We start from the raw sequence: 22,709 nt of genomic DNA, 5'->3' as shown, positions 1-22,709 counted from the left end.
TGTGGTGAGCAGCTGCCAGAGATGGTGCAGCTCCATGTGAGGTGGATAACTCGGCTCTCCCTCGGGGCAAGGTGGTAGTCCCTCACCAGCGTGGTCTTAGCTCTTCTCCGCCTCACACCAGTGCTCTTCTGACTCACTGCCTACAGACTTTTTCCTCTCTGAAGCTGGTCCCCGGGCGGAGTCTTGCTGAACAGGTGAAACGGGGCTGTTTGTCATCCCTGTGGGCCGTGGGAGCAGGGTGGCCGCGATTCAGGAGGCTTGCTTACCAACTGTCAAAGTAGAAGAGGAAGACTATAATTCAGAGTGACAGCCCCGAGGTGGTTGCACCATCCCAAGGGAATGCAGGTGCTGCATTCTGAAGTTTGGAAGCAAATGGGTCTCCGTCAGCTGTTTCCCATATCCCACAGAGCTTTCCAAGGTACGGTCCACAGTCATCAGAATAAAAAAAAAAAATGCAGGTTAGTTTGGAAATGGTGGGGCTTTTTCCTTCGGAGCTTAGAGTAGCCCTGGACAACTTAGTCTGCAGCCACGGGGATGAATGTGGTACTTCTTACTGTTCATGGCGGAGTTTAACTCCTCTGGTACTTCTTATTGTTCATGGCAGAGTTTAACCCCTGTTACCGCTGGTGTTTTCCCTCGTGTTGAGGGCTGTGTCATCAGGAATCTGCAGAAGCTGCTGGCAGCTGGTGTGAGGAGCTCGCCCGGTGTCTGCTGTGTGCCCCTCTGGCTCTGCAATGTGGAAAAACATCCTGTTCCCTCCTTTGTATTGCAGACTGCCTGGGCTTTTTTAAGCTGCAATACGTAGAACGCTGTAGGGTGAGATTAACCAAGATCAGGAGGTGTTGGCAAGTAGCAAATAGGCGTTGCTTCTTTCTTTAAAATCAAAAGTCCCAGCCTGTAGAGATGCATTAACAGCTTCAGTATGACCCCAGGGGCATGGTGAGGGGGGTGTTTTGGTTTGGTTTGGGTTTTTTTTATGTTATGGACAAGAGTGAACGGCTTGCTGAGTTGGGGGGATGAATATGGACCGCTTGGAAAAGAGCAGGAGAAAAGGCACAGGTCAAAAAAGGAGCAGGGGAGGCTGAAACAAGTGAGTTGTATTTCCATCTTCCTTTCTGCGATGCAGTGGTGGCAGGTTGTGCCCCGCCAGACCCCAGGAACGTGGCTGGGGGTGGGCTCCGAAGGGGTTGTGCCGCTCCCTAACACCCATGGCTGTGTGACTCTTGGCTGCCAACCCGGGGCCGAGTGTACATCCATCTGAGTTAAGCTGTCCCATGGGGTTAGTTTGGCTGAAGCCATTCAAAAGGAGCTTTCCCCTTTGAAAAGTGGTAATTTTATTAAGGGTAAAATGAATGAGGTCTCTGGAGATGCCTAATTTATAACTTCCGCATGGAGAGCTTCCCACCAGCCGCGCTCCGGCGTTCCCCCGGAGCAGCCCTGAGCTCCGGCTCTGTCCTAGGACGCGGGGGGCTTCCTCTGAGGCTTCCCTGCCCCTCGTCCTCCTGCCCACAGCTCATCCCTGGGGCCAGCAGACCTTCCTGCTGGACCCCTAGGGCCAGTCCTTAGGCAAAGCCCGGAGTTGGTTTTCCTTGGGCACATGGACTGAAAGGCTCCTCAGTGAGGGCGGAGGGGAGGAGCGAAGAGAGTGTTTTTGGAGCAGATGGAGAATAATGGTGCCCCTGTCTGACACTGGCACTTGGAGCACTGACGCAAGGAGCGGTTCAGCTCCTCACCCCTCGCAGCCACGTGTGCAGCCCACTCGCGGCACCGGGGACCTGCCTCTGCCCTTCCAGCGTGGAAACTTCATTGGCAATAGGTTTTTCCTAAAAAAAAAAAAAAAAAAAAAAAAAAAAAAAAAAAAAAGCAAACTTTAGTTTTGTTTTCATTCTACTGTGTCACACAAATGTGTCAGGTGCTGTCCCTAGGATAGGAAGCCTGCCTGTGGGAGGCTGCTGAGCTAGAATTTGAGGACATGTGTCTTGCATTTAGTTTATTGCCTCAGGGGCTCTGTTTTGGTTTCAGTCACCTCCGGTTCCTCTCCCCCCTCCTTCCCCACCCCCTTCAAAAGAAAAACCAGCAATGCTGCCAAGCAGGAGGAAAAAATTCTGGCTGCCTTGAGCAACGGGGGGACGATGGCACTTGGGGGAGAGTCTCGGGGCTCAGGCTTTTTGCCAGGGAAAATGTGAACAGTTCTTGTAAGGCAGAAGTGCCGGGAGATGGGGCTCTGCCGTGTGAGGCTGGTCATCGCAGCGATCGGACTGAAGGTCCACCTTGCCCCTGCCTGCTCTGGCAGTCCGGGTAATTTGGCCAAAAGGTACAAAAGACGGATCCCCTACAGAGCAGTTGTGCCCCGACACGCTCCCGGTCTCCAGCCGTGAGCGGCGCAGGGAATTCGGAGCCAAATGCTGCACGCAGTGGTGCATTTAATAGACACATATAAACTACCTCTGGTGAATTTGTGTAATGGCGTTTTGAGTCCATTTGTCCTCCTGACCTTCACGACATCCTGTGGCAATACGTCCTGCAACTTAATTATGTGTGGGAGAAAAAAGTGCTTCCTGTTTGTTTTCTAAATTGCCTGGAAGCATCCTTGGCTAATCCATCATCCTGATACTGCGGAAAGGTGAGTAATGGCCCTTGCTTTGCCTTGTCTATACTGCCTGTGAGTTTATAGACTTCTCTCACCTGCCTCTGTTCCAGGCTGAAGAGCCCGAGGTCTGTTTAGCTCCTCACTTGGAGCTGGTGGGTGCCGTACCTCCTCCCTGACACCCAGCCCGGACCTTTTCTAGCCCTAGAGTGCTTTGCTGAGTTGAACATGCGCCAGAAGGTTTCCTCCTTTTGCCCAATCAAGACCACGGAAGGGCTGCTGCAGACCCCCAGGTGTGTGTTTTGGTGCCTAAAAACGCGGTGGGATGTTTCTGAGGGTATTCTCCGTCCTTGCGGAGAGCAGGAGGAGAGGGCGGGAGTTGTGCTGTAGCCGTGACTGCACTGAGGTTCCAACCTTCCCCTGGGAGATGGGACAAAAGGGACTCACTGCTTCGTGCAGTTCACGTCCCAGCTTCAAAACTCTGCGTGTTGTATGTGTGATGTTCTTTTTATGTACCTGAACTCCTCAGCTGGGATTCAGAAACGCTGATGAGACGTTTTATATTGTTTCAAGTGAGGTGCCCTCATTTCTGGAAAACAGCACTTGCAAAGTAATTTGTGGATCTGGGTTTCCCTCCCGTGTGCTGTCTGGGTCTCGAGTGTCTGGGTCTCTCTCTGAGCGCACCTAAACCCCTTTTCTGGCCCTCTCGAGAAATGCTCTTTCATTTGCAGCAGCAGATAGCAACAAAAGCATCTCTTGGTTATATCACGTTCCCCTACTAAGCTCTGCAGGAGCAGCTGGCCCTAAGGTTTGCTGCAGACATCTAGACACTTGCTGGAAGCTAGTGCCCAGAGAAGATGACAAAATCCTGTCAGGAAATACGTCAGATCTTTGCCCCATTTCCCATGTGCTTGCGGGTGCCCCCGCAGACGCAGGGGGCGAGGAGCTGGGCTGAGCTGGGACCGGCTGCGCCTGGGCTCTGCCCGGCTGCGTGGCTCCTCTCCAGGAGCAGGTTTTCTCTCTGCCTGCTGCCCTTCCTTCACTTACTGCTGCCGTATCGTCCCTGCCAGACAGCCGAGGCTCTGACGGTGGCCAGAGCTCCGCTGACTTTCAGCCTCTGCCGGTGACCCTGAGCTGCTCCCCTGGTCCTGCCATAAGGCACCATGTGGAGTGAAACCATGGCTGGGGACAGGGGGGCTACCATCCGCCGGAGAGCAGAGTCCCTCAGCTGCCCTGCATTCGCCCGATGTTTCTGCTGGTGCTTCCCATGGCCCCAGACCCCCCTCAGCCTCCCGTTCCTCCTCAGCTTCCCTGTCCCGGTACAGGGGGTACGTGGGGGAACCCTGCCCGTCCTCAGGAGACCCTTGTTCTCCACGGGCAGGGTTGTTTTGGCAGAGCAGGAGAGACATGTCTGGCTGCCTCGTCAAGTCTGCAGCTCTGATTCTTCTGGCTGTTAAAATGCAGCCTCGCTGCTACCAGGGCAGGCAAAGTGGCTGCGCTTCTGCGGCGCAAACCAGCGTGTCGTCCGCAGGTATGTGGCGAGGAACGGCAGCATGAAGTGCTGTGGGGGACCCGTCCTGCCCCCAGATACTTGCTGAGGCCAGAAAAACAACCACAAATGAGCGAGGAAAGAGCCATACCGGAGAAAAGTTGGTTTGGGGTTGGGTTTTTTTTGTACCTGCCCTGTCCCCTTCACCCCCCCCTAGTCCCATTCCTCCCCCAGGAGACCACCAGCATTTGGTGCCAATATCAAGCATGAAAAGAGGGACCGGTCAGCTGCCGGGAGAAGCCGGAGTGAGCGAAACGTGTCTCTCGGTGCCGGTCCCGGCCTCGCGGTGCTGGGAGCGATGGGGCAGCAGCAGATGGCACTCGAGCATCAGCCGAGCATCGCGCTGCCGGCAGCACACCAGCAGGAGTTATTTCTGCTTGAATAGTGCAGGAGAAGCGTAGCTATTCGGGCTCTCAGTCCTTGAAGGAAGATGTATAATCTTGAGCCATAAGATGCGTCTATAGGACCTTGATTTACATGCTTTGGATGTTCCTCTCTGCTCGCAGGTCCAGATCGTATCTCTGCTTGTGCTGATTTGTCCTTACACAGTGTCTGGACTTGAGATGATAAAGAAAAAGTGTTACTTTTCACTTGCAGAGCCTGACCCCTAATTTGCTTGGGTTTTTTTTCCTGTGATTGTGGCGTGCCTTTCCGCACAGAGCTACCCCAGTGCACAGAAGCAAGACAGGTTTTTTTTAACTCAGATCAGCTTTTTTTCCCCCCTAGCCAAAAACGAAGCCAGCTCGTTGTGCTTGCACTGAAAAATGGACTTGTAGCTGTGGATACTGAAAACCACAGTCCAGGATGCTTTTTAGAAAGGGGTGAGAGCCTGACAAGTACGAATGAGCCAGGAAAAAATGTTCCCATTGAGATGCTGCAAATGCAGTGCGTGAAGGTGTTTTTATTTTGTTTAACTAGCAATAAATTCAAACCTTATTTTCATATTTCCAAGCCCGTTTGTATTTTAGAGACAGATCACAACCTGACCCTACATCGTTACTCCGACATGGACAAACCCAGCACTTTCAGGAGCCTTTGGGTAGGCGAAGGATGTCATATATCACAACTGTAATCTTACTTTGTGTTTTAAGACCTGACAAAAATACTTCAAGCCTGTTCTCACCACGGAGGGAGAAGGAAGTGAGGGCTCACGGGGGCCAAGTTCTGCCTCTCCCGGTTTTCTGGGGGAGCCCCGTGCGCGGGGAGCAGCACCGTGCGCCGGGCGGGACCCCCGGGGGCCACCGGCCACCATCGCTGCCGTGCACGTCGAGCGGAGGTGCTGGTGCTGCCCCAGGTGAGTCCGTACAGACCCGGCATACGACCGAGGGCTCAGACGCTGCTGATATAAAGTCATGTGGAGCAAATGCAGTCAGCAGTGCCGTGCTGGTTTGTCCCGGCTGCTGCCTCAGCCCAGGGTTTGAAATGCCTGTTGCATATTTACTGTAACAGTGGTCACTTTTGTATTTGGAAGTGTATCTTGGCACCTGCTAAAAATAGCGCGGTCCCAGGGCCCTCTCTGTTTCCTTCTCTTCCTCCTCCTGAAGGCGTCGGGCGCCGTGTGCTCTGCTCGGACAGACCTCGTGAGCTTGGTGTTAACAGGCACGGAGTGGCAAACGGGAGGATAAACTCTCCTGAAAAATAAGAAGCCTGGCCCTTGCGCAGATCCGAGTTGGAAGTTGGGAGCCTGTGGTGATGGTCATGCAGACATACGTGTCTGGGGGCTCTTTTTACCTCCTGCAGTACTCTGTGCTGCTCCGCTCCCCGTGAGTTTCTGATTTTCCTCCCTTAGTTGCCTTTGCTTAATGTGAAGTCGATGCCTGGGCTGTTGTGCTCCCGGTGATGCTTTTGAAGCCTCTGGCATGGGGTCTGACAGTACCTGCTGGCCGTGCCCAGGGGTCCCCCGGCTGAAGAGCTTTGGCTCCTCTGGGTCTCGCAGGGGACAGTCCCCTTGGTGTCTTAGTGCTGTTCTGCCACTTGCAGGGCTGTCACGACACCGCAGGGCTGGCAGTTTGCAAGGACAGATGCGCAGTCACACACACGAGGCCTGACCCCAGATTCCGATGCTTGTCCTCCCCTGGACCCCTGGGACCAGGTGGTCCCGGTGGTGCCTGAGGTGGGACGAGACCACCCTGAGGAGTGCAGGGACCCGGCAGCCACAGCCTGAGCCTGGCTCTGCTGCTCGCTCGGGGTTTGCCCTTGAGCAAGACACATGGGATGGGTGAGGAAACACCTGCCCCGTTGTCTGTTGAACACCCCAGCCTCAGGCCTTATGTGCCTGACCCCCCCTTTATTGAAAATGGGGAGAAAAACCTACTTCTGAGTCCCCAGCTCCATCGTGTGCGAGATCCATATAAATACCTGGCTTTTTGTTAACAGCTTGACCTTCTGGGCAGTGTTCCTGCTCTGCACTGAAGAGGTGCCCTCTTCCTTCCACTTGTCTGACTCCTGCGTAATAGAAGGGCTAAATGCTTATTACTTTTTTGTAGCCTTTTCCAGTTGCCAATCAAACGTGTCTGGTTTGGGGTTTTGTTTTGTTTCTTTGTTGCTGTGACTATGCAGGATGCTCTATCTCGCTGTAATTACGGTTCCATCATTGTCTTGGCATGAAAACATCTGCTGTCTCCCTGCAATCTCTACTTCTCCCTATTTCTTTGGAGAATTTCATGGATCATGATGACCTTCTATTTTCCATAACATCTCATGCATCTCAGTGTACACAGCTGTTTCTCTTGCATTCCCCTGTCTCTCCATCTACCTCTTTTTTCCCTATCAGCATCTCCAATGCGTTCAGAGTTTCAGCTCATCTGCTTATCAAATCAATATCTCACTCGCCATCTCCTCTGCGTTGCAACCACTGTAAACACACCACCTTTGCACCTGAACGCCGGGCTATTTTCTCTTCCAGCTCGCGCGTAAAGTCTTTGTTCTTCTCATTTAACATTTTAAAGTTAATTTTAGCAGCCCTTTTATTTTGATTCCTTTGTGCTTTCTCGCTGGCCGGGTGCGGGGTCTGTCCCTGCGGCGGCTCCTCCCGAGCGGGCAGCGAGGTGCTGCGGGACGGATGGAGGATGTGGCTGCCCAAGGTGAAGTCACCGCCGGTGCCAAACTGCAGCAAAGGGAGCGGGCGGGAGGAGAGGGGCTTCGTGGGGCCGGGGCCGGTGCCGCTCAGCAGAGGCAGGGAAGGGGCTGGAGAAATACGGGTTCAAGCACTGGTTTCGTGTGACCTTGTTTAAAGAGCACGGGGTCCATGAGTATGATGAACAGAGATACTTCAGTTTTTATTCCATTCTGGCACTTTTTATTACTAGGACTTTACCGGTATGCCTATTCTCTTAAAAAATATTCATAAAAAAAATCACTCCTATATCTGCTGCAGATGGACTAATAAAACTCTCGAGTATGACAGGACCTTAAATCTCTCTGCTTTGTTCCCCGTCTGTAAAACGTTCATCCTTGTTCTCCACATCCTGCTCCGCCGTGCTCCCGAGGGCAGGATCCCCATCCCGCTGCTCCTCCGCATGGCTCCCGGCCTGCCCCAGTGCGCCAGGTGACGCTCTAGCGAAAGTAATCCTGAGAATATTAAAGCACATGTTTCTTTGTTTATTTTATTTACCCTCAACCCATGGTCTTTATACATCTGAGCGAGGAATGCCCAGTTCTTGAAAGGCTTTGCAGGAGTTTGGCGCCTGGAAGGTGCGACTGGGAAACGGCTCTTTATCTGTTGACAGAGAAGGGGGGTGTTGGGAGAGGGTGGAGATTAATGAATCATGCAATAACTTCTTAGATGGATGGAAATAACACTGTGCATACATCATAGTTTTTTCCTCTTTCAGGAGTATAGCTGTTTATGCGGAGATGGCTCGTGTATTTTTTGTACAGATACGCATTATATGTGGATAGTTGTATATAAGTAAGGCTGTAAAATCACAGATTAAGCAATTTATTTGGCCAAAAAAGAGTTATGTGGCTGTCAGAGTGCATAACGACTACCTGATTCGGGAGGAAAAACGCTCCTGGGAAGATGCGAAGCAGTGTGTTTGGTGAGGATCCAGCACCCCGTGTCCTTGCCCAGGCAAAGCTGCCGGAGCGTTACTGACGGTCTCGGAAAGTCCTGGCAAAACTGATCGGCTGCTCATAGGAAGGTGTGTAACGGTAGCGGTTTTATGATTTGAGGGTGGGATTTGGGTGGTCACGCAAATGCTGAGAGGGCAGTTTAACCAAGTGCCCAACGCCCTGCAGGAGCCTTTGCTCTTTCTCTGACACTGGGTCGGGCATAGGCAGGACAACTCCCAAATTCAGCTGGGGGCCAGGTTACCTCTGTGGGATCCAGTGCTTCATCCTATCTTCGCTTTTGCTCTTGATCCAGTTAACCGGCTCCCGTGGAGCGGATGCCTGCGTGGCAGGATGGCTGCGCTCGCACAGACCCAGCTGGAATTCCCTGTAAGCGGACGGAGCTGCCGCAGCCTCTGCACGGGGGGATGCTGCTTCGGAGGCTCCTCGGGGGGTTAACCCCAGCCAGCACGTAGCACCGGCCGCTGCTCGGCTTGCTGGCAGAACCGGGTATCTTCCCCAAAGCAAGCGCTGGAGCTGGTTTCTGCCCTCACCTCCTCCATGGTTGTGCTCCCTGTCTCTCGGGCAAATCACTTAACTGCTCTGCCTCTGCTGCACGGGTGCCATGAGAGCAGGCACCTTTCCTGGTGCTTTTGTCCCTGGAAAGGGAAAAATACTGTAGGAGAGCACAGCAGCAGCCTAGCTCCAGAACGGGGCTCAGGTCTTGGGCCAAGTGTTGGTCTGGGATGAGCCAAACCAGAGCAAAACAAATGGAAATTGAATAGGGGAATAAACATTATAGGAAACAATCTCCGTCATTTAATGTACTCCGATGACTTTGAAATAATTGGCTGTTTCCTGGGCACATCCAGATGAGCTAAACAATGTTCTCCCTCTTTCCTTTTGTATACTTGTGATCTTGCAGAGACCTGGCTGTCCACTTCTCCCTCCCCCTTTACCTCCTGGGTCCCCCCTCCCCCAAATTTCTACTGGAGTTTGTATTTTCCCCCCCAACAATGTCTCTGAAGAACCACAAATGTGTAATATGTGTCCCAACGCTTGTATTTTAATAGCGTGAAGCAAACCACATCAGCACAGGCAATTTCACATTCAACACATTATTGCTATTTAAAGCGCAGAGGTATAAAAATGATTGGCAATCCAGCTCTCCCAGAAATCGCGGGCTGCTGCTGGCTGCCAGATTGTGATTTTTTAATATTGGCTGCTCTGTGCAGTCGTTCCCTCACCTTTGACTTGCAGATTTCCCGACGTCGAAATAGCAAAATCATTTTTGGTTGTAACAGGCGCATTGCTTGCTGCTGAAAAGAAGTAATTATCATTAAATATATACGCGTGTATATGCACAGACACATCCCTACGTACTGTGCCGAGCGGATGGTCAGTTTTTCCAGCTGAGCGAGCTTTTGCATTTCCCCAGCTTTGCAAATGGGTTTTACCTGAGATCCTGGGTTTGGGAGGGGAGCGGGGGTGGATGGGCAGGTGAGAGATTGTTTTGTCTCTGCGTTATCGTTATGGAAGAGGGAGGGCAAGTGGGCTTCATCCCGGGGATGTGATGTACGAGGGCTCGCGATTTTCTTGTTCTGAGGGCTGCAATAGAGATCTCTCGCTGAGCCCAGAGGTGTTAGTTGTGTCAGTGCTGTTTACATAAATATGTTGCTCTGGGTTAATGTACAGTGTGATTAAAGATTAGACCTTTATGAATTTCTGTTTAAGGCAACCTTACCCTGGTTACACGTGATATGAAGTGACAAAAATAGAGCCATTCTTCCATGAAAATAAGACTTTGTCTTTGCTGGAAAGAATGGCCCTGGAGTTTTTTTAAATATGCCATATAAAATCTAGTGAGTACAGCGTAGGTTTTTTCCCCGATGTTGCTTTCCGAGGTCTCTGCTCCATGCCCTGCTGCAGGGTGTCTTGTGGCTGGTTGGATGGAGGAAGGCAGGGACATCCTCGTCCTCGCCTCTGCTTGATGAGGAGTGGGGCAGCTGCACGATAGCCGAGCTCATGGGGCACACCTCGCCCTTCCTCCCTGCTGTCTTCCTCGCGTGGACCGATGGCAGCGCTGGGGACAGGCCGGTCGCAGTGCGTGGTCCAGGCCGTGCTGAGGGCGATGCCGCGGGGAAGGCGGCAGCGCTCCCCTGGCACGGACGGCTCCGCTCCATCGGCAGCAGCGTGGCGCAGGAATGGCAGGGCTTCTGCTCCCTTCCCATGGCAGCAGGGTCAAATCCCCGTTCTTCACGGGGAAGACGTGCCTGGAGAGTGGTTCTACCCTGGCCCCAGTGACAATCGGGTGCCTGCGGAGGGGAGTCCCTGCCTCCCACCAGCAGTTCGCTCGCAGCAGCCGCGCTCACTGCCCGGCGGGGATGTCTGCCGCTGGCAGAGCTGGAACCGAGCTAACTCATTTAGCACAGTGACATTAAACAGCGGCCTTTCTCTTTTCTAAAAATACCTTTTGCCTCCTGTTCCCCACAAGCAGCAGAGGAGACAGAGCGCTGAATCAGATGGCTCCAAGGGGGTTTACTTGCCCGTCCGTGCCCAGGGCTCCCAGTCCCCCAACACCTCGCCGTCCCTCTCCGCACTGGCCCACGCCTGCTGAAGCCATTTGCGCTGTGGTTATCAGCGAGGGGACACAGGAGGAGCCCCCACCCCACGCCCCAAGTTGCCTTTTCGGGGCTGGGCGAGCTCTTCCTCACTTGCTGCCAGCTCCGGCCCCTCTCCACGTTGCGGTGCCATTTGCCGTCTTAATGGTGCTCTTGTAAAAGCGGTGACCTGTTGGCGTGACCAGAGCCGTGCGCTCTGACCTGCCGGCCCTGCTCGGGGTTTGTCTGCCGGGGGGGAGTGCGGCTGGGGCTCGCCATGCAGGGCTGTGCCGGGGCCGCGGGGAAAGGGGAAATCTTTCGGGTTATCTTGGAGAAATCTTGGTACCTTGCGAAGATGCGGAGGGTGCAAAGCCCCGGCAAAAGGCTGCCTTTGGAGGCGAGGGCAGGGTCAGCCAGGGAGCCATGGCAGCGCTTTGTCACTGTATTTACACTTCTCCTGGCCCAATGTGAAGCATTTGGCTCTCCTCCACTTGCAGAAGGGATTAGCTACTTCATAACATCCAGACAAGATAATCTCTCCAATTTTGCCAGGAAGAAGTCCCTGACAAAGAGCAGCAAAGCTACAATAATGCCAGATGAAACAGTAATTGAGTTTGCCTTCTTATTACTTTCTCGGCTAAGTTTGTGTTGGTTTTAATTTTATTTTTTTTTGTTGTTGTTGATACGGAACAGCTAAATATTGTCCCCGTATTGATTCAAACCATCTGTGTTATATCTGTGGTAAACTGCAGCAATACAGAGAGGTGAGCGAAAAGGGGAGGAAGGAGTAACTGTAAAAAGTTTTTAAAACTTCCATGCGTTTTTAAAAAAGAAAAGACTTAAAAGAGGTGAAACGTTAAAAGGCAGCACCTGACACAGAATTGAGGTCTTCAGCCTCTAGAGCCCAGGATCGTGGTATGGTAAAGGCTGCAGGGTGTTCTCCAGGAATGGCAGCTGTTCTCCAGAGACCTGAAGAAGGTGCCTCTGGTCCCAGCCGGGTACCCGAAAGGAAATAAAGCCAAGTTTCAAAATAAACAGTGCAAATTTCCAAAAGTTTTTGAAAATAATAAATTAAAATGTACTGGCTGTCCTGAACTCGTTCTTGCTGGTGGATGTTGGGGTGGTGAGAGGCTAACGTTTTGTGACGAGTAATGCATCATGGAGCAATGCTGCTCTGATGATGCATTACACCAATACATCATGAGAGTGACAGAGCTTTAATGATGTATTACTCCAAAACAGCCTCAGTCAGGAAGAAAAAGTCCAGGAGACTTTGGTATTGCCCAAATTTTCCAAGTTTTCCTTGAAAGAGTGTCCTGATAAGAAATAGCGTAAAGAGCAGCTGCTGAGGATGCTGGTGGGGCTCCAGGCGTGGTTCCCAAATGATGCGGAGATTTTGATTGGGAAAGGTGAGGCTGAAACGCTCTCAGTGCCACCCTCTGGACTGCTGCCGCGCGTTTGGCCTCAGCCTCCTCAGGCAACTTCGTAGCAGCTCTGCTGGAAACGCCGTCACCTCGAGTCTGTGCCCGGCTGGTAGCCCAGCCCAGCGAGCCCCGACCCGCCAGCACCTGGTCCTGCCACATGGGCAGGCAACGTCGCATACAGCAGACATTGGCCAGTTCCATGTTATCCCAGCAATATTTTAAGGATAACATAAGCGGCTGCCGCCAATCTCAACCTCCAAGCAAAGCACATCGTGCTTGTTTCCTTCCTCTGCTCGCTAAGTAATAGCCACATATATTTTTAAAGGGATTGTCCTTTGGATTCTTTTTATTTGTCATCTAGTATCAAAGCTCTAAAGGTCACATTTTTCAAGTTCTTCCCTTGGAGCTTCAAAGACTGTACATTTACTTTAAACAAAAAGAAAAGAAAAAGCCCCAGCAATTTTAGAAAACCACTCCACACCCATGGACTTGGGAAAGCTCTGAATATCACCGCCAAAGCTTGATGCTCCCAACTCGGCTTAAGAGCAGCTTGATTTTCTTTAGCTGTAACCGGTTCATAAGCGTATTTACACTTACAAATTGCACATTTGTAGTTGCGCCTGTTCAAAAACAATTTACCAGACCCAAGTGTTAAATCCCCAGTTCTTATTTCGGTTAGTTAAACGGACAACTGGCCCTGTACCAGCCGGGTTTAAACTAATTCAGAAAAACTTGCACAGGAAATCCCAGGGCTGCCCCGGGTTTGAATCGCTTTTGCTTCAGCAAGTGGAACTGCGCGGACCCGGCCTGACGCTGGTTTTCCAGCTCCTGGCGCGGGGTCCGCGTGCTGCTGGGCAGGAGGGACGGGATCGGCACCAGGGATAAGTGCACAGCCCTGTTTCGGTGGAACTAGTTAGGGTGTGCGCTAATTGTGCCCAGGCTGTGGAAGAAAAAGGTTGCACCCAATCCGGCACACCGGCTGCCGAGACACAGTCACGCGTACGCAGTGCTTTGAACTAACTTGAACTGGGCAGAGTGGATTTTGTACTGGTTTGTTTTTTTGAGGCGTGGGGATGTAGCGTTTCCAATCCAACACTGCGAGCTCTCAGCCCGTCTCCCACAGTTGTAGCCGGAGTGATTTGAGACAAGTTTTAAAAACCTCCCTCTCCTGGCGTGCGGTACCCAGGGTCCCAGCTGGCCCCAGCTCCGGGCTCCGCACCCCATCACGCCATAAGGCACACGGCTCCGGGCGGGACGGAGGGACACCATCTCAGCACTGTCGCATTCAGCCAGAACACACGGCGGGCATCTATGTCAGTCGAACCCGGCTGTGGCCACCTCCGGGAGGCCACACCGTACCTCATCTGGCATTAAGTTAGAGGGGAGAGAGACGATGCCCGACCAGCCGGGAGCTTTCAGTATGAGGTTAACCCATCAAAGTAATTGGAATAAGTATGAAGGGGCAGAGTGACTTTGTCACAGGGTAGTGCTCCACATGTGATGCAGCATTTCTTGATTTGGTATCTGGAGTCTGAAAACCAGGTTTGCAGTGTTGTCAGCCATGGCTTGCACAGGCTTTTATACATGTTATAGTGTGAATATTAAGCCGCCATGTGGCTGGTGGATGATGCAGGAAGAGAAATGAAGGACCCAAAGATCTGAATCTGGCTCAAAAGGCTGGAGAAGAGCATTATTTTATATCTTGTCACCCCAAATCTCTTTTGGATCTTACTTTCCTGACAAAGCCCGCTCAAATTATTTGCATAGCTTGATCTTAACATCGATGAAAATTCCAGTTGAACTTTGGCCAAGAAGGGTCAAGTATGTCAGGACCAGTTGTTTAATTATGTTTACATCTAAATTGCTGCGGTAGATCTTCACTTCCTCAAAAGTGATTTTCCTCTGCCCTTTAATTTCATAGAACAATATGAAAGACATGAATCTTCATGAAACTACTCTCCTAATGCAGCAGAGACTCCGCAGTATTTGCAGCCTTTGCTTTTTATCACAAGAAGTCCCAGGGGAGGTTCAAGGTAGGATCCTCGCCACCTTGGCTCAGCAATCACAGAAAGCCAAATAAATAAAGCAGGGAGTCGGCAAAGCCCTGATTCAGCAAAGGCACAAGCACACGTTCAGCATTAACCTCTGCTTAAGATGATTTGGAACAAAAGAGTTAATCTCATGGCTGCCCAAAAGTCAGACCAGGAATCCAGGGCCTTGGCAGTCAGCGCATCAGTGGTTTAAATCTAAGGGGAGAAGATGCTTAAAGAGGAGGAATTTCTTAAATATGGGAAAACAATGCTCCCTGGAATGAGGACATTTCTCGGTAATAACTCAAAGGTTGTTTTTCGGTCTATGGCCAGGCGTGGCGGTCTGGCATGATTTTGGCCAAGGCACTGATGTCCTGAGGGAGGATGGCACTCCGGCGGCAGCATGTGCGGATGGACGAGTCCACAGGAGGCCGCCGTGGGGGCCCAGCGACGACTCCTCACTCGCATCCTCTCTCTGGGCTCCGGGCTGGGGTGCTGGAGATCCCTGGGCAGCGGTGAAGGGCTGGAGAGCGGAGGGGTGTCGGGGCAGCAGCTCAGCGATGGGCTGCCAGCGCTGCCCCTGCTCAGCGAGTGCTGCCATCATCCACCGCCGGCATGAATGCGCTGATGAAGCCTCTCGGGTGTGAGCAGGACTGCGTGTGATTTGTAAAGGACTAAAACGCCCTCCCAGGTGAGGGGTGCAGGGATCTGCCCGCTCTGGGTGCAGCTGTTTCAGCGGGTGGCAGGTCGGGGTGGAGGGAGGGAGCGGAGGACGCCGTCTGCAGAGGTGGGTCTGCAGTTGAAACGCGTGCGACATCCCACCAGGAGGAAGCGTGGTGCTCTCCGAGCCCGAAACCTGTGAAACCCGAACATCTGGCGGGTGCGGCAGCGCAGGGTCGGGCTGGGTGTCGGCAGGGCACGGCCCCCACCAGCTCAGTGACGCCGTGGCTTCGTCTCTCCTGAGCTCTGCGTGCTTATCTGATCTGTGCCTCCGTAATGATGTGGTTAGAATTAAATTATGGTGTTTTAATGCAGTTACGGCTACATTTACCAGGCACATTTCTTCCTGATGTACAATGCTGGAATTTAAGATATGGCCAGAGGCTATGTACGACTTCTTGTCTCCCGGGCTTGTTGCAGCCTTCCCACATGCTATGCCGGGGCCTGGCCACAACAGCAAACTTGGGAGCCCAAGTCACCTCTGCTGCTGGAAAAACAGTGAATTGCATTAAAGGGAAATCCAGGATAGGAGGGGACACCAAGGAGCCTGTTAATAGCCCCCGCGTTCAGTGCGCGAGGCTCCTGCCTGCACCTTCAAAGGTGCCTGTGCAAGTGGTTGGTCTTTAGCCACTGTACATGGCTAGTGCGACTATGAGAATTTTGTGCTCATTGAAGATCTGTGCTGAGATAGCCTAAAGCTTCACGGAAACTTTCTCGCTGATGTCTCCTTTGATGTGAACTTAATGGTCATGGAATTTGCTGTATCAGCAATAAGAATGATTTGATTAATTGGAGAGAAGTAAATAAACTGGTTAACTCTCTAAAGTCAGCGGGGAAACACCAGAAATCGGTGCTTTTGCCATCTCCTGTGTGCCAGAGGTGCAGGAATGACAAAACTTCAAAATGGGACCATTGGCCAGAGGAGAGTTTGGCTGACGGCTAAAGGGACAAAATACTCCAGACGGAGAGTAGTGGCCACCGCGGTGCCTCTCCTCGGGGCGAGGCGATGTGGTGGGACGTGCCCTCCCCACGCTCACGACAGCCAGGCAAATGTTCTCACCACGAGATCAGCCACTGAACGCAGACGCTTTGGGAAACAGCCGTGCAACAGATGAGCTGCAGAGCCCAGCAGAATCAATGGTCCCCTTTACCTTCTCCTCAGGCCAGCCTCATCACATAGGGTCTCCCACCCCTGAGCCTCGCCTGGTCGCATGGTGTGTCCAGATCTTGTAATGGGGTCCCTCAGATCATCCCTGTCAGAGGGGGCGAACGCGCATAATTGCGAGGATCCCCACCATCTACAGAGAGTCACTTTGCTTATCCACCGTTCAGGGTATTTTCATCATTTTGATCTGCTTGTTGGAAATTTATAGCGATGATGCCCTCTAGGGAGTGACTTGTTTTTCCTACCCCTGATTCAGCTTCAGACTTGTGAATTTTAAGTGCATGTGCATATATAACTGTGTGTCTGTATTTATACAGATACTGCCAGTGCACGTTTTGCAGTAATTCTCCTTGGGTGCTCTTGCTTTCTCCTGCAGTCAATGTTTTTGAATGACATGGAACTGATAATGAATGTGGTTTCAGTACCAACTGATCGGGCTGGCTCATCTCATTCCACCTCTCCTGGTTTTGAGCAAGAATGTGAGAACTTGCTGTGTCTATTTTAGATTCCATCATGAAAGGAATAATTGAGATTGAGATTCTTAGTCGCTCAATGCAGAAGGTCAGGGAATTAATGCTGTGTTACATCCAGACCATTCATTTACTCTGCCTCCTTTTTTTTTTTCCCTTAACTGTCTGTAGGGGAAAACAAATGTGCCACAGAGAAGGTAACGCATCTTCAATGCTGCGCACATCCCCAGCCTCTGATAATACACACTGTTTATCTTTATTTTGGGGGTGTTCCAGGGTAGTTTTATCATCATAATTGATTAGCGGCGACAGGGAAAAAAAAATCCAGGAGTAACAGGAAGAAATGATTCCAGTGAATCCATTGACTCAGTTGTAGCATTGATCTGCTTCTGGGAATTATTTATAGGAGAAGATTCATAGTTAATAATATTAGTTTGGACTTCAGGAACAGTTTATCAGAGGATCTTAAAGGCCTTTGGTAACAATTCATCAGATAGAAAAATAAGGTAGACAGCCTCATTTGGGGAGAGGGAAGGAAATGGGATTCCTGGCATAACCCTGGGCACGAATATCTGTGCCCCAAAAAGTGCGACGCCCCGGAGTGCAAGACCGGCAGGCGGCGGTGGCATTGCACAGGGTCTTGGCTGCTTTCCTGGACCGGGGCCATGGGCACAGCACAGGGTTGTCCTGCCGCTCCTGGCCACTGTCCCCAGCACGGCCACACACGGTGGGGCAAAGCCAGCGTGAGGCCGCTGGGACTCGCTGCCACGCTGTGCCACGGGGAGAGGCGACGCCAGGGTAACTCAGGGTGCTTAGATATTCCTAAGCACAGAAATAGGTGGCTGAAATTCCAGCTGCTCTCAACTGGTGTAGTTAAGGAAAGGTCCTTGAAAAAGCCCGCACTAAACCCTTCCTTAAGATGAAGTAACGATGTCTGCGAGACGGTCGCCTGCGCCAGATCAAGCAGGGAGCGCCGCACAGGGACAAAACAAAACCTTTTCTTTCCCTGCCCCTCCTCCTCGTTTGGTTTTTGTTTTTAACTTAATTGATCTGTATCCTGCGATCCTACCCGCAGGAGAAATGACACATCTGAAAAAAGCAGGAGGATTTGTTTAGAGTGATCTGGTTGGGTTTTTCAGGGTATATATATAGAATTGCCTGGAAGTAGTAAATAGAATTAAACACTGTAGTTCTGAAAAACAAAATTCTCAGGGCTGTCTGTTGATTTCAAAGCTGATGAAAACAAAGCAGGCTTTGAAATCTTTCTTCACAGAGCTTCCCCCCTCCCTTATCATCTATAGGATGGGCCTGATAATATTTGGGGTTTATTCTTCTTTTGAAACAGTTGAAAAATGCTGTTTTCTCAATTAGGATGAAAATAACAATGTTTTTCATAAGGTCAGTGTAATGTCTTCATTAGCAAGATGCTACAATAGCTCGATGCAGATCAGGAACTTCCACCGGGAAAAACTTTAGTGTCTACCCAAAAAGCCCAGAGGCACCTTTGCAGTTCGTGTGAGTTGGTATTGCTCCCATAAAATTACTGGTTCCCGGATAACCTCTTTCAGTTCAGGGACTGGCTGCCATGTATTTAAATATCTCCTGTATGCACAGCCAAACTCGAGTGGTTTTTGCTGGTTTGTCCCTGGCAGGGTGCTGGGGAAGGGGCAGAGCCTGGTGTTGGGTCCCTGCAGACCCCGCGGCCGGGCAGCGCGTAGAGCTCACCGCTAGGACATGCAGGTGGGTATTAAAGGATGGACAGCCTAAAATAAAACAAAATAAAAAATATCTAACCCATGAGGTCCTCACTCTGTTGAAATTTTGCCCACAACTATCACAACAAAGCTGCTGGGTGCTGTGCGCTTGGAAGCCTGTCCTCCATTATGAATGCCGGGGATGGGTAGAAAACCTTCTCCCAGCTCTTTGGAGATGTGGCCTGTATCTGGCCAACCCTCCCTGACCCCCCCGACTGGTCTGAAACCACGGCCCCCAGAGACGTCACGTCCTTCCTCTGAGCCGTATCTTCTCCGGGGCAGCACTGGCAAAGCTTATCTCCCAGTGCCTTTCTGTAGACTGCGGCAGGCACGGGGGGTAACGCCAAAGGCGGAGATACATCAAGAAGACCAATGGTTTACAATGACATATTCTGCATTTTAAATGATCTTTGATTTCCTGGCAGCTCCCCGGTGTATCGCCCCTCCATAATGCTGTCTAAATAACGTTTGTCAGGTGAAGCCACATCTGGGCAGCAGACAGGCCAGTCCGCAACGCGCTGTTAGTCACCGGGGATTTCCGAAACCCACTGGCCGATCAATCTCGAGAACTTACTAAATGATAGATGGAATATAATATAGGTCATTATTTCTTCCCTATGCACGAAAATGAATTATTCAGTAAAGATTTAGACCCTTTTTATTATGACACTGAATTTATAGAGCATACAAAACATAAATGCAGATTTCTCCAGCCCCAGATAGATGAACTCATTCTCCAGGCAGCGTGAGTCAGATGCAGCCATTCAGCATCCCTGGGCCGCGTAGGCAAGATGTCCAAATGGCTGTGGCGCACCACCGCCACGCGGGCCACCAGGAACCTCACCTGCCTCAGCTTCCTTACGTGGCACAGGATTTGCAAGAGCCCCCGGCTGGTTGAGGAGCCCAGGATCTATTTATTTCAGAAATCAGGCTGTCAGGACCCACGCTTCTTCACCGAGAGTTGGAATCCCATGTTACTAGAGGCCTTGTAAATGTTTATCTTAACAAAGTCAGCATCTCAGTCTCTGATCCGTGGAACAGGCTTGCCATATAGCGAAAGGAAATGGGTAAGGCTAAAACCTGTTAATTAGAAGTAGGTGCTATATGAGTACATGGACAGATGCGATCTTCCTGGATTCTGTCTACAGAGCTACCCTCTAGAATTTGGGTTGGTTTGTATCAACGGCAGTAACTTTCCTTGTTATTGGAATAAATGCTCCAACTTTTAATTGTGCGGCTAGGGAGACTCTTACCACTGACCAGCAGTTACAGATGTCAGCTACGCAGTTCATTAGCTACTTCCCAAAGTCTGCTGGGAGTTCCGATTTTTAGCAGGAACGTTAGATCTCGGAGAGGAGGAGAGCAGACGGCAAGGCTGCAAACTCCCCCTGGTGTGGGGAAAAGGCTGGGGCCTGGGGCTGGAAAGCAGCTCTGGAGACGGGTGGTGTCGGCTGCCTGCTCCAAGGAGTGGGACAGTGGGTCCTGGTTTGTCACCTGCGGGCTGCAGGCACTGAACACACCCCCAGGGCATCCCTGGTGAAGTGGTTTTGGCTTTTCTTCACTGGGACACGGGGCAGTGGAGTGGTCAGTCCCCTTTTTATGGGCTATGCTGACTGCGGAGGGTTTGAGGACAGAACCAAGGCAGCGCCGACCCCAGTTTAACGTACCTACATCAACTGCTCAGGTTTGTAAACCTCACCATGAGCAAAACCAAACACAGTCATGGCAGGGTGGCTGAAAAGGAGCTGAATTTGTAAATCTCAGCAGCGTGTGCAGGAGAAATAGAAAAAATGACCGACTAGATTGAAAGTGGTCACCTGCCTGAACTCGGCCACAGCTCTGGGAAAGGCGGAAAAGAGAAAGTACTGATAAAGTCTTTCAAAAGCCATTTGACCTGTAATTTTCACTGATGTAAGGGATAACAGTGGAGATTTCGTTTTAATTTATAGAAATCCAAATTTTTTTTTCCTGGGCTGTAATCAGCTCCACTGAAATTCCCTCTGTCCATCAGCAAAATCTGTCTCATGCTTGTTCTTTCTGGAACCCCTTTAAAATTCTGCACCGCAGTCAGAGAGATTAAAGGGGTAATATAACCCCAGGAACCACACTCCTGACGAGTAATTTCCCGGTGATTATTAAAAGAAATAGCTAAGATTTAAAGGAGGCTCAGAGAGGGGAGAAGAGGACCGTTCTTTAATCCCCCCCATCCGTTTACTTTGCACACCGGTGCCAACGCCTGTCCCAGCTGGAGCAGCCGAGGTCTTCCCTGCCCGCTGGGGGAACCCCTCTGATGTGGGGCACAGAGCCCCCTGCCCCGCCATGCTGCTGAACCAGAATCAGCCCTTCATGACTAAACAAACCCAGCAGAATCACAGAATCACTAAATGATTAAGGGACCTCCTTAAAGCTCATCCGGTTCCAACCCCCCCACCCTGGGCAGGGACACATCCCACTAGCCCAGGTTGCTCAAAGCCCCATCCAGCCTGGCCTTGGACACCTCCAGGAAAGGGAATTTGATCAGATTTTTACAGTGAGCTGCATCAAAACATGAAGCTGACTTTCTCTGGTAGGCCTGACCTACCAGAAAGGTGCATGTCCTCTAATTTACGCCTTGTTCATTAGTCACTGCTGGGAATTAAACACCCCCCCCACTAAAAACATTATAATCCCTGAGTTTGAAATAATTGGTGACCCCAAAATAGCTCTTATGGGCACGGCCACCGAGCCGGGGGGGCTTCAGTCAGGCAGCACTTGGTCTGGGGCCAGCTCAGGTGCTCAAAATCAATGGTTGCTTCTGAAAATGTAGGGCACCACGGCTCAGTCCCGTTGGGCGGGCCGCCCGTGCTCCTGCTCAGCGCTTCTTAATTTAGGTGAAACTGATTGCTTTCACCTTATATAATGACAATAATACTTGGCAGCCCCATCGCTGCTTCCCTCTGATGCTGCAAAGCGCCGGTCAAACGCCGAGTGTGACATGTAGGCGCCGAGGGTAAATGCTATCACTGGCTCCGGACAGTGCCCTCCCGGGGCTGAAGGGCACAGCAGCGCTGCTGGAGCCCCGGGACAGGGGGGCACCAGGACGTGGGAACCCTGGGGCACAGGGGCACTGGGATGTGGGAACCCCAGGATGCAGGGGAACCAGGATGCAGGAGCCCTGGGACACAGGGGCACCGGGATGTGGGAGTCCCGGGACGTGGTGGCACTGGGATGCAGGAGCCCTAGGACATGGGGGCACCGGGACACGGGAGCTCCAGGACACGGGGTCACCGGGATGCAGGAATCCCGGGTCGCGGGGTCACCGGGATGCGGGAGCCCCGGTCCGCGGGGGCCGCAGGCACCAGCCGCTCTTCCGTGAGCAGCCCCCGGGGGCGGCAGGTGCCCCCCCGGGGTGTTCGCAGGGTGCGGGCTGTGCGCGGCGCTCAGGCGAAGGGCAGAGCGCGTGCCGGTGCCTGCGTGACGCCATAAATGACCACACGGTAATGCCCGAATTTCTCACTGGTGCCTCAAACTTAGCGCTGGCCACCCCCCGCCCCGTTCCCCTTCCCAGACCTTGGGATTATTCATTTGGCATCGCCCCGGCCGTGGCGCGGGGGGAGCGGGGCCGGGCTGATGGAGCCGGTGTCAGAGCGGGGCCTCCCGTTGGTACCGGGGCGAGGTGTGGGGGGGTGGGACGGCAACGGGACACGGCTCGGTGCCGGTGTTGGGGGGGGGGGGGGGGGGGGGGATGTTGGAGGGGGGTGTGTGTGTGTGCGCGCGCGCGGCGGTGACGTCACAGGAGGGCCACGCGACGGCGGCGGGCCCCGCCCCGTGGCGCGGGGGCGGGAGGGAGGGAGGGATGGAGGGAGGGAGGGGAGGAGGAGGAGGAGGATGGTGGCGGGGGGAGGGAGGGACGGCGCGGCGCGGCGCTGAGCTAAGCCGATCCCACGTGTGACGGATCTGGCTGCTTCCCCAGCGCCTCTCCAGTGAGATCCTCCGGTAGCGGAGGGAGGAGGAGGGGGGGAAGGGAAGGGGGGGAAAAAAGAAAATACACAAAAAAAAAAACCCAGAAGAAGAAGGAGGAAAAAAAAAAAAAAAAAAAAGAAGAGAAAAAGCAACCGGAGCGAAGAGAGCCGGGCCGGGGGGGGGGGGGGGGGGCGGGTTGGGCGGGCTTGGGGTGGTGGGGGGGTGCTCTTACTCGGCGCGGATCGCTGCGGGCTCCGCGCGGCCATGGAGGCGGACGGGAGCCAGGCTACCTCGGGGAGCCCCGGCGAGGCGCAGCACGACCCCGGGTAAGTCGGCGAGCGGCGGAGCGGCGAGGAGCGGGGCGGGAGGCGGCGGGGTGGGGGGGAGGCCGGCCGGCCGACCGGCCGGTCGGCCGGCC

At 52.5% G+C, this 22,709-nt stretch overlaps 1 protein-coding gene and 1 long non-coding RNA gene across 18 annotated transcripts in view; one reads left to right on the top strand and one right to left on the bottom strand.

Moving 5' to 3' along the window:
* Positions 1-18,989: 18,989 nt before the first annotated feature.
* On the bottom strand, positions 18,990-22,660 carry LOC141746800 (uncharacterized). Its single transcript, XR_012588491.1, has 2 exons — positions 22,524-22,660; positions 18,990-19,429 (listed from the first exon to the last, which is right to left on the bottom strand). It is a non-coding gene; the product is annotated as an uncharacterized LOC141746800 (long non-coding RNA).
* MSI2 (musashi RNA binding protein 2) overlaps positions 22,206-22,709 on the top strand; it is a 251,924-nt gene continuing 251,420 nt past the window's right edge. For 13 of the 17 annotated variants that reach the window (XR_012588490.1, XM_074595968.1, XM_074595967.1 and 10 more), the window contains exon 1: positions 22,206-22,617. Coding sequence is in view for 16 of the 17 variants with exons in the window: in XM_074595968.1 (XP_074452069.1) it covers positions 22,556-22,617 (62 nt within the window). In the remaining variant the exon portion in view is untranslated. The remainder of the gene's footprint in view (positions 22,618-22,709) is intronic. The other 4 variants (XM_074595971.1, XM_074595970.1, XM_074595969.1 and 1 more) reach the window with 1 other exon arrangement.

This window comes from Larus michahellis, chromosome 7, assembly GCF_964199755.1.
Source record: "Larus michahellis chromosome 7, bLarMic1.1, whole genome shotgun sequence".
In the NCBI taxonomy this organism is placed as follows: Eukaryota; Metazoa; Chordata; class Aves; order Charadriiformes; family Laridae; genus Larus; species Larus michahellis.
Note: the sequence above shows the minus strand (reverse complement) of the source record. Positions and strands in the feature narration are given on the sequence as shown.